The sequence below is a fragment of the Haliotis rubra genome, unplaced genomic scaffold (assembly GCF_003918875.1).
Source record: "Haliotis rubra isolate DU_JTF1 unplaced genomic scaffold, ASM391887v1 Scf176, whole genome shotgun sequence".
NCBI lineage: Eukaryota > Metazoa > Mollusca > Gastropoda > Lepetellida > Haliotidae > Haliotis > Haliotis rubra.
In genome coordinates this window covers 1,467,707-1,479,729 of record NW_025765736.1, presented here as the reverse complement: position 1 = coordinate 1,479,729, position 12,023 = coordinate 1,467,707, and the positions used below count along the sequence as shown (strand labels likewise).

Here is a 12,023-nt window from a genome sequence, read left to right as displayed (position 1 = left end):
AAGCTATGAATACATCTGGATGTTAACTGTACAGAACAGTTGAATATCTACATCGTGTCCACATGGATGGATGACGTGTGTGCCCGGCCCATTTTGTCCTGGGGATATGTGTGTGTGTGTTTTTTTCTTCTTTCCACTACTAGACATTCGGTTGCCAGGACCAACAATGATTTTCTTGATGGATTCTCGACTCTGGAATGGAAGTAGCACCATCCAAGCTGACGACATTTGTGCCTGGAGCCGGTTTGACGTTTACCCTCCTTGACAGACTCAAGACACAGCCAACCCAGGGACACAAGACGGTGATGTGTCAGGATGCTGTTTCCCACCTTGTTTAGCAGGATAAAACTTTGATATGTAATAATATGATGTGTTGAGCATTGAATGTTGAGCTCTACAGCTTCAGTGGCTTAGTGAATGAGTTTAGTTTTACGCCGCACTCAGCAATATTCCAGCAATATGGCGGCGGTCTGTAAATAATCGAGTCTAGACCAGACAATCCAGTGATGAACAGCATGAGCATCGATCTGCGCAAATGGGAGTGAGCGAGTTTAGTTTTACGCCACCCTCAACAACATTCCAGCAATATGGTGGCAGTCTGTAAATAATCAAGTCTAGACCAGACAATCCTGTGATCAACAGCATGAGCATCGATCTGCGCAATTGGGAACCGATGACATGTGTCAACCAAATCAGTGACCCTGACCATTTAGTCGCCTCTTACGACAAGCATGGGTTACTGAAGATCAATATTCTAACCCGGACCTTCACGGGTCAGTGGCTTAATGATGTTGTTTGACTGGTGACCTATGTGGTCGGGATGGGTTGTGAGAGAGTGAGTGAATGAGCTTTTAGCAATACTCCAGCAAATAGGTGGGGACACCAGAAATAGGCTTCAGACCTTTAACCCATTTGGGGAGTTGAACCTGGACATTCGGAGTGATGAGCAAATGCTTTAACTACTGAGCTACCCCCTACTGTTAGTTCATGAAAATAACAAGGACACGATGGATTCTGTTAAAGTTTTATTTACATCGTACAAACTAAAATCTTTTAATGCAAACAAATAAGGACATCATTAACAAAAATGATAAAATGCAAAAGGATACCAATTTCTTTGATCAGATATTATTACATAGATTTATCAACAGGGCTCATTTTGAAAAGAAATATAACAACTATTTAATTACTTCAATTTTATGGTTTTGTGAAAACTTATTTTGTAAATAAAATTCAAGAGAATATTAATAAATTTCGCCAAAAACATATCTTCCCTGTAGTCATCAGAAGTATCCTTGACCTTGAACTCTGACCTTATGGGTCGCCTTGTCAACTTGCTGCTGTACACCATGAGGACTGACTGACTGAGTTTGGTTTTACGCCGCTTTTAGCAATACATGTATTCCAGCAACATCACGGCGAGGGACACCAGAAATGGGCTTCACACATTGTACCCATGTGGGGATTCGAACCCGGGTCTTCGGCGTGACGAGCCAACGCTTTAACCACTAGGCTACCCCACCGCCCCAAACCATGAGGATTATTGGAATTAAACAGACCTGTAAGGCTTAGTGAAGATTTTGGCGAAGATATTCTTGGGCTCAGGTTTAGTTGGGTCTACCCTGTTAGAAGACTTCATGGGTATGTAATACACCGTTTGAACAGATTATCAGCCACATTTAAGGCCTTTTAGGACCTTTTCAACGCCCAATCCACAATTTCAACACCCCATGAAAAACATGATTAAGAGTGAGTGAGTTTTAGGTTGACTCCGCTTTTAGCAATATTCCAGCAATATTATGGCAGGGGACACCAGAAATGGGCTTCAAACATTTTACCCATGTGGGGAATCGAACCTGGGTCTACGGTGTGACGAGCGAACGCCTTAACCACTAGGCTACCTCACCACCCGGTTACATTAAGAAGGATATCAGCACATGAATATAAGTATTGACTGAAAAAAAGAAGAAAAATTGATTAAACTGGGACTTTGGTATCATGAACTAATAGTTCATACAAAAATTCATTGTTAATTATAACCACTACAAGCAATATATTAAGATTCAGATATTAGTAAAATATAAATATAGAATATTATTATCACCATCATCAGTAGCAGCTTAGAGAAAGACTCCAGTCAAAAGTAATAAAACTCATCTTAAACACATAGTATTGGAAAAGGTATAAGTCATGACTGCAAAATTCCACAGATGTCTCCAGATAAATCCTAGGCTAAGGTATTAAGGACGCTGTTAGTCACAATATTGAATAATTGCTTTTATTATCCATATGGTGAAACATAACCAGAGTCATATATGTAATCTTATGTGCACATGTGCGCATATCACTTTTGCCTAGCAACCATTGTTTCTATATTTCATCCTCTGTGACGTCATTAAACAATTCTACGTGACGTCAATGAACAGTGCAGTCAAACTTGCTTACCTTGTTTTACTGCACACATGAACATGAATCAAATGAACAATAAATTATTTCATTGGTTATTGTAGGACACAGCCCATTCTGTATTTCATTGGTTATTGTAGGACACATTCCATTCTGTATTCCATTGGTTATTGTAGGACACAGCCCATTCTGTATTCCATTGGTTATTGTAGGACACAGCCCATTCTGTATTTCATTGGTTATTGTAGGACACAGCCCATTCTGTATTCCATTGGTTATTGTAGGACACAGCCCATTCTGTATTCCATTGGTTATTGTAGGACACAGCCCATTCTGTATTTCATTGGTTATTGTAGGGCACACCCCATTCTGTATTTCATTGGTTATTGTAGGGCACACCCCATTCTGTATTTCATTGGTTATCGTAGGACACACCCCATTCTGTATTTCATTAGTCACTGTAGGACACACCCCATTCTGTATTTCATTAGTCACTGTAGGACACAGCTCATTCTGTATTTCATTGGTTATTGTAGGACACAGCTCATTCTGTATTTCATTAGTCACTGTAGGACAAACCCCATTCTGTATTTCACTGGTTATTGTAGGACAAACCCCATTCTGTATTTCATTAGTCACTGTAGGACACAGTTCATTCTGTATTTCATTAGTCACTGTAGGACAAATCCCATTCTGTATTTCACTGGTTATTGTAGGACAAACCCAATTCTGTATTTCATTTGTCACTGTAGGACACAGTTCATTCTGTATTTCATTAGTCACTGTAGGACAAACCCCATTCTGTATTTCATTAGTCACTATAGGACACAGCTCATTCTGTATTTCATTAGTCACTGTAGGACAAACCCCATTCTGTATTTCACTGGTTATTGTAGGACAAAGCCCATTCTGTATTTCATTAGTCACTGTAGGACACAGCTCATTCTGTATTTCATTAGTCACTGTAGGACACACCCCATTCTGTATTTCACTGGTTATTGTAGGACAAACCCCATTCTGTATTTCATTAGTCACTATAGGACACAGCTCATTCTGTATTTCATTAGTCACTGTAGGACAAACCCCCATTCTGTATTTCACTGGTTATTGTAGGACAAACCCCATTCTGTATTTCATTAGTCACTGTAGGACACACCCCATTCTGTATTTCACTGGTTATTGTAGGACAAACCCCATTCTGTATTTCATTAGTCACTATAGGACACAGCTCATTCTGTATTTCATTAGTCACTGTAGGACAAACCCCATTCTGTATTTCACTGGTTATTGTAGGACAAACCCCATTCTGTATTTCATTAGTCACTGTAGGACACACCCCATTCTGTATTTCACTGGTTATTGTAGGACAAACCCCATTCTGTATTTCATTAGTCACTGTAGGACACAGCTCATTCTGTATTTCATTAGTCACTGTAGGACACAGCTCATTCTGTATTTCATTAGTCACTGTAGGACAAACCCCATTCTGTATTTCATTAGTCACTGTAGGACACACCCCATTCTGTATTTCATTAGTCACTGTAGGACACAGCTCATTCTGTATTTCATTAGTCACTGTAGGACAAACCCCATTCTGTATTTCATTGGTTATTGTAGGACAAACCCCATTCTGTATTTCATTAGTCACTGTAGGACACAGTCCATTCTGTATTTCATTGGTTATTGTAGGACACAGCTCATTCTGTATTTCATTAGTCACTGTAGGACACACCCCATTCTGTATTTCATTGGTTATTGTAGGACAAACCCCATTCTGTATTTCATTAGTCACTGTAGAACACAGCTCATTCTGTATTTCATTAGTCACTGTAGGACACAGCTCATTCTGTATTTCATTAGTCACTCTAGGACACACCCCATTCTGTATTTCACTGGTTATTGTAGGACACACCCCATTCTGTATTTCATTAGTCACTGTAGGACACAGTCTATTCTGTATTTCATAAGTCACTGTAGGACACAGTCTATTCTGTATTTCATAAGTCACTGTAGGACACACACCATTCTGTATTTCATTGGTTATTGTAGGACACACCCCATTCTGTATTTCAGTAGTCACTGTAGGACACACCCCTTCTGTATTTCACTGGTTATTGTAGGACACACCCCATTCTGTATTTCATTAGTCACTGTAGGACACAGTTCATTCTGTATTTCATTGGTTATTGTTGGACACACCCCATTCTGTATTTCATTGGTTACCGTAGGACACAGCTAATGATGATGACGATGATGGCCACACTCAGGATTAACGACACCACCCTAAAACACCCTGAAATATTGCTGAGTGCGGCGTAAACTAAACTCACCCATTAATTGTAATTAATCAATAAAACGGTTATCTTTACATGCTATAAATGGAAAACATCGCTAACTATAACACTTATACGTTATATGGATGTTATCGGTACCGCAGCATTGGTTCTTGGCCTTAGTATGTAGGGATCTGCATGTACAGACAGCACTATTTGCTATAAAACACCTCGGCTCCCATTCTCTGCATGTATGCCTTGCATGACAGGAACTACCACTGACTTATCATGTCTAGAGAGGTTTGATTGCAAGTTTACTAATTTCATTAACAAAGTTATGTTTGTTCACCTCCGACGACATGGCATAGTTTTGAATTGGGAGATTTCTTTAAATAACAGTTATGCTATGCACAAGGAAAATACAGTTTTCTTCGTGTACACGAATCACACAAGACACATGTGGTCTCACCTTAGGCAAGAGTGTTTGTTCATGAATTGCCTCTGAATGGGTACCCGGTGGGATAAGTTATATGACAGCTAACCTTCTAAAGTAATGCCGGAATTACATGGAAAATGCTTTTTGGCAATTATCTGATAATGGTTAATATTTCAGATTCAATACTCATATATAATCATTTGTACCACCTCGACCTAATATGGCATATGAGTAATCACGATGTATTATTCCCTAATCATAATGATTACTGGTAATTATCGAAAAACTCCATGGCAGAAACTGACTGACTGACTGAGTTTGGTTTTACGCTGCTTTTAGCAATATTCCAGCAACATCACGGCGGGGAACACCAGAAATGGGCTTTCCACATTGAACTTGAACTCGGGTCTTCGGCGTGACGAGCTTAACGCTTGGCCCCATGGCAGAAACACGTCTAAGAAACAAACTATACTGTGACCCACCTGGCAGGCAGACAGGGTGACAGCGTTATGTAACGAACGGGCAACGCATGTCAGGGACCGTCCCAAAATATCAAGTGAGAGTATCACTGCTGGTCGAGGATTCTAGCGGAATTACAACAGGTGCAACTCGGCCAACGTTAACGCCGTCCCGCAGACGGTATTCATCCTCGATTTTAAGAACACGGTCTTCAGGCTTTTGCCACACTTCTGGGGTAATTCTTGCAAAAGAAGCATCCACAAGCTCTTTAACGTCTGAAAGCTTGAATGTGGTATTATTGCGAGCAATAAAATTCTTACAGTTACCCCAGATCAGCTCGATGGGTTTGAGCTCACAGTGCCGTACTGGTGTAAGCAGAACTATGTGGCCATGTTTTGCAGCTAGTTCGTCAGTGATGTACTGGATTGGCTTTTTGTGCTGCCGAATTGTTTCCATGAGCTTGGGCTTAGTTTCTGGAAGTGAGAAAATCCTGCAACTGAGCCTTGAGATTGCTCATGGTGGGTGTGATGGTACCAGGGACACGCAGGTTATGGTAACTGGCATTATCCAAAAATCCAACGCTTGGTTCGTCCAGCTGGGGTAAAAGCTGATGTTCGAACCAATCCAAAAATACCTGCCCATTCATTTCCCTATGGTAATCACCATCAGATTTCTTGGCCTCAAAAACAAAGTCACAACCCCCAATCAGTCCCTTGCTCCGGGTACCAGCATGCAAGATGATCAGTCGTCTACCTTTGCCTGATGGTAACACTGGTGTCTTAGAACAATATGAAGGAAGCCACATCCGATCGGTTGAGTGATTTTTATTACACCAGGTTTCACCAAGGTATATAATTTGAAACCCCAAATTGAGGTATTTTCAACTGTTCTGAGATAAGCTGATCGCATGGACAGGATTGAGTACTTTTCTCTAAACACAGCTCTGTCATCTCCCCTTTTGGTGTACCTAAACCCCATTTCTACCACAGCCAAAGTGTTGCTTTCGAGACATTTATTGTATCTTTGATCTCATCTTGTATTTTAGCACACTTCGGTGGGATTTTGCGTTCATACAGTTTATAAACTGCACGACGTATGACACCCTTATCAAAGCTATCCAGTTTGTGTTTCCTACCTGGTTTTGATTTTGACACGACCCCTGAGGTAACTGATTTGTTTACAACTTTGTACACCTGACTATATGTCAAATTAAGAGCTTTACACATTCTATAGTAAACCCTGTCATAGCTGACGAGAGGTTTCCCCCTTTGTTTCTCCATTATGAAATACTGGTATCAATTTGAAATTAACTGTTCTGCAGAGATATTAAGTTGCATTGTTGCCAGTTCAGTGCTCAGACACGAAGTGAAACTTCTATGGATAAACAAGATTATCTATTTGATTTGAATTAAGACTTTTTACATAATTATTTTGAATACAACTACTACACAAGAGTTTCATCTTTTTCACAAATAGATGTTAAAAACAAACAAACCTTCTTACGATCATTTATGTAATTTAATTAGTTGTGGCTATATGAATAATTATAGTCTGTATTTCAAAACTACAGTTTGTACTTTAGAATATTTCTGAATGTTGTTAAAACGTCAAAATTTCCTCCTGTGAAGTCCCCCAAATGCATTTTTTATCTGAGCTTAAATATCCAACTAGGTAGAGTCGTACATGTATCATATATGTGTTTTTTATCTTGTGTCAAATTCATCATATTGATATTGAAGCATTTTCAAAGCATTTCCGGCATTGCTTTAGTGCCTCACTTGGTAATAATGCATCACTGCTTTGAGGATGCACAAGCGCGAGGAAACAGGTGCTTCATAACTAGCTATTATCATTATACTTATTGGACATCCATGGAACCCCAAACCATGCGTTATGGCAAGGGAAGAATGTATATCGCAATATGTTTGCAATACAGATACCATAACAAAATATATTGCAAGATAATTTGTTTGCCAATACAGAGCCCTAAAACTTAAGCTCTTCCTTATGGATGTGCAGAACTGACTTGAAGGTTTTACCTCTTTTCTTCTGCTGCAAACACTTTTTCAATGTCCACAGAACTGTTCAAACAGTCTATCTCCATACTTCAGCCACAGAATAGAATTCACAAAACATAACGTCTAAGTACCCCTAAAACAATTTGAGGAGCTCTTTGATCACCACAATCACATTCTGAAGAAAAAGTATAGAGATGGCTCTCTACAAAACCAATATCGTCTTTTCTTCTTAACTTTTTCACTTTTCATGATCTGACTTGAAGCTGTCAGTGTTTAGTGCTGGGGCTGAACCAAGACGAAGAGGAGACTCTGTCCCCATGTGTACACTCGAGGGCCTCTTTTGTTCTACAAAATTAGAAAACATATTTAAGAGGCTGGAGACTGAATCACTTTTGGCATAATGTTCATTCATTGTGTTCATTCATTGTGTTGATGTTCATTCATTGTGTTGATGTTCATTCATTGTGTTCATGTTCATTCATTATGTTCATTGCATTCATTATGTTCATCATTGACCTTTGTTAACAGTAAAAATATTCAAACGAGATAACATACATCTGGGGTAAGAACATAATTTGTAGCACCGTGATGAGGCGTATACACGGTTTTATGCATCCTCTATTGATTTTATCCACCTCGGGAAGTATAAAACCCCGTATACCCCAAATCATAATGCTACAACGAATTTATCTTACCAAATGTTCAAATCTCTCATTATTTAAAACAGCATTAAAACAAACTGAAATTCAGTCTTATATTTTACTAACATGTACTGACTAGTCGATCCGAACCACTGGTTCATGGTTCACTGACTGCCGTGGATGCGTGGTTTAAATAATTTATTCTCCCTCGCAAAGATTTATATCCTGTTTCTGCAGTGTACAGCCATGCGCCGGGCATACATGGTTCTCTGTTCAAGGTCACTTGGACCAATTAAAGATGGACATTCTTACATGTGGTAGGATAATGTCCGTTATGTTGTATGCGCTTAGAATATGTGTATTGCGTGGAGCCTCAGCTACATATGACCTTATAATTCATTTAGTACAACAGGGTTCATCATGTCGTAAACACTTTACATTGTCAGAGATTTCAGATTGCGGAACAAAATTAACAAAATCATTGGAAAGATGAGATAGTTTTACCATTCCTGCTTGGCGCCATGTATCTCTCCTTGATGGACGTGTGATCAGCATCCTTGCATGTCACAGACATGACTGAGCTGGCCTGTTCGGTGGACTCAAGCGTTGGGAAAGATCCTCTCCCAGCATCTAGGTACCTGTTTGACTTCCTCCAAAGTCTCAGCTGCTGATGGAAGGAATGATTTGTGTGTTAGACTGAGTGTTACTGTAAGCAAACCGCTTTTCAGGTTTGACCCCTTAACAAGATGTTTGTTGCAAATGCTGGCTATGTTTCATAAGCAAGTACTCTGAAGCCCAAATTAAGTATGATAAAATTTAACATATGGTATATCTGGGATTACACTTCTCAGTACACTTTCGCTGCAGCATTCAAGCCAAAGTTACACCGCAAAGTTTCAAATCATGTTTCTTCTATGTCTGATATAGGTATAGCTAAAAAGGGAGAGTGAATTGGAATAACAAAGGCGCCACTTGGGCTTGGATACTGAAATGAGCACTCGAGTCCAAATACACCCTTCCATTGCTTGAGTAACCACAGGGCCTTTGTTGACTCCACGCCCTGCTACACGGACAAGGTCAGGATATCATCGGAGGGATGACTCCACGCCCTGCTACACGGACAAGGTAAGGATATCATCGGAGGGATGACTCCATGCCCTGCTACACGGACAAGGTCAGGATATCATCGGAGGGATGACTCCACGCCCTGCTACACTGACAAGGTCAGGATATCATCGGAGGGATGACTCCACGCCCTGCTACACTGACAAGGTCAGGATATCATCAGAGGGATGACTCCATGCCCTGCTACACGGACAAGGTCAGGATATCATTGGAGGGATGACTCCACGCCCTGCTACACTGACAAGGTCAGGATATCATCGGAGGGATGACTCCACGCCCTGCTACACTGACAAGGTCAGGATATCATCGGAGGGATGACTCCACGCCCTGCTACACTGTCAAGGTCAGGATATCATCGGAGGGATGACTCCACGCCCTGCTACACGGACAAGGTCAGGATATCATCGGAGGGATGACTCCACGCCCTGCTACACTGACAAGGTCAGGATATCATCTGTGGGATGACTCCACGCCCTGCTACATGGACAAGGTCAGGATATCATCTGAGGGACGACTCCACGCCCTGTTACACTGACGTCAGGATATCATCTGAGGGATGACTCCACGCCCTGCTACACGGATAAGGTCAGGATATCATCTGAGGGATGACTCCATGCCCTGCTACACTGACAAGGTAAGGATGCCATCTGAGGGATGACTCCACACCCTGCTACACGGACAAGGTCAGGATATCATCTGTGGGATGACTCCACGCCCTGCTACACTCACAAGGTCAGGATATCATCTGAGGGATGACTCCACACCCTGCTACACGGACAAGGTCAGGATATCATCTGAGGGATGACTCCACACCCTGCTACACTGACAAGGTCAGGATATCATCTTAGGGATGACTCCACGCCCTGCTACACGGACAAGGTAAGGATGCCATCTGAGGGATGACTCCACGCCCTGCTACACGGACAAGGTCAGGATATCATCGGAGGGATGATTCCACGCCCTGCTACACTGACAAGGTCAGGATGTCATCTGAGGGATGAATCCATGCCCTGCTACACTGACAAGGTAAGGATATCATCTGAGGGATGACTCCATGCCCTGCTACACTGACAAGGTCAGGATATCATCTGTGGGATGACTCCACACCCCTGCTACACTGACAAGGTCAGGATGTCATCGGAGGGATGACTCCACGCCCTGCTACACTGACAAGGAAAGGATATCATCTGAGGGATGACTCCACACCCTGCTACACGGACAAGGTAAGGATGCCATCTGAGTGATTACTCCATGCCCTGCTACACTGACAAGGTAAGGATGTCATCTGAGGGATGACTCCACGCCCTGCTACACTGACAAGGTCAGGATATCATCTGAGGGATGACTCCGCCCTGCTACACTGACAAGGTAAGGATGTCATCTGAGGGAGGACTCCACGCCCTGCTACAATTGTACTCATCCAAGAAAAGTGTGAATGCTCAATTAAAATTAGAAAAACATTAATAAAACCAATAAGCAAAGACACACTGTTTGAATCCTGTTGATCCACTGATGTAGTTTTCTCCTTTGGGGCAGTTTCATCAGTATCCCGCCTTCATGGACAGCGACCTCCGCCTCCTTCCAGGGAGGGAGGAGGGACACCGTCCGCCTGGTTGCCACCTGTGGTTTGATCTGTGAAGTCCTTTGTCCAAGGCTGTGCTGGAACAAAGATATTGAATAATTACTAAACTAATCGTAATGAAAGGATGATGGAAGCGAGCAAAGAAGAAACTGAATAAATTAATGTTCTTTGTTTAGTGACATATTAAAAATAAAATGGTTGTGCTTCCTATTCCATATACACAGAATTGTTTGTTCACGCTTAAACTGCCTCCATGCTCATACTAAGTTAACTGAAAACCATGGTTACATCAACTGAGTCGGTTCATGTAGCATTAAGTGAGTGAGTTCAAATTTATCGTCACATCGGCAATATTTCAGCCATATTGTGACAAGAACAATTAATTTTATACATAGTAATTAATGGTAAACTGTAAAAACCTGTCAACGATGGACAGTAAAATAACTAGATTATCACAGATTCGAATTTAAAACTAGTAATTAAATCTAAAATACTTAAACTATACAGGACGATACAATATAAAAACAGGCTATTGATCGCCAACGACTTAAGTGTAGCATTAAGTTGTCCAGGGCCCGATCCACAAAGCTTTTGTAATGTTACAACCTGTGGTAATTCTATAGTTTAAACTTGGACAAAGTACTGTGACTATATGTGTTCCAGTCCATCCAGCTGTGAAAGCCGCAATAACTCGGTGCACCTTGTGGCAGCAAGAGTAGTATGCTCCTCAGGGAGTTGAGATTGATAATAAGATGCAATGATCTAGGGAAAAAATATGAGCGCCTTGAGCGTGCACTAGTGCGTGGATATGTGCGCTATATAAATATCCAATAATAATAAAAATAATAATAAAAGTTTATCATGGGATCAGGGGCCAGGATTATATATTTGATAGAAGAAAAAAATACCAGATTTGATAAAATCAACTGGTCCAGGTGTTTTCAGGTAGTGCAATTTCCTTTGCAGAGTTGCTTCCCTTAGACATGCCAGGAACCAGTGACATGTTCAACTCAGAAGTGTCACCTCACTTATCAATTACTATGAAGTTTACCGATGAAGATCAGCGCTAATCAATGTTGCTCA

General features: G+C 41.1%; 1 protein-coding gene and 1 long non-coding RNA gene across 9 annotated transcripts in view; one reads left to right on the top strand and one right to left on the bottom strand.

The window, feature by feature from the left end:
* Positions 1–8,737: 8,737 nt before the first annotated feature.
* LOC124273084 overlaps positions 8,738–12,023 on the bottom strand; it is a 32,154-nt gene continuing 28,868 nt past the window's right edge. For 3 of the 8 annotated variants that reach the window (XM_046708302.1, XM_046708303.1, XM_046708304.1), the window contains 3 exons: positions 10,966–11,017; positions 10,847–10,908; positions 8,738–8,900 (listed from right to left, as the gene is read on the bottom strand). In XM_046708302.1, the coding sequence (XP_046564258.1) occupies positions 8,833–8,900; positions 10,847–10,908; positions 10,966–11,017 (182 nt within the window). In that variant the 3' untranslated portion in view covers positions 8,738–8,832. Of the gene's footprint in view, positions 8,901–10,846; positions 11,018–11,640; positions 11,703–12,023 lie in introns of all 8 variants that reach the window. The other 5 variants (XR_006897540.1, XR_006897542.1, XM_046708300.1 and 2 more) reach the window with 4 other exon arrangements.
* Positions 10,618–10,827, top strand: LOC124273087. Its single transcript, XR_006897544.1, has 2 exons — positions 10,618–10,679; positions 10,727–10,827. It is a non-coding gene; the product is annotated as an uncharacterized LOC124273087 (long non-coding RNA).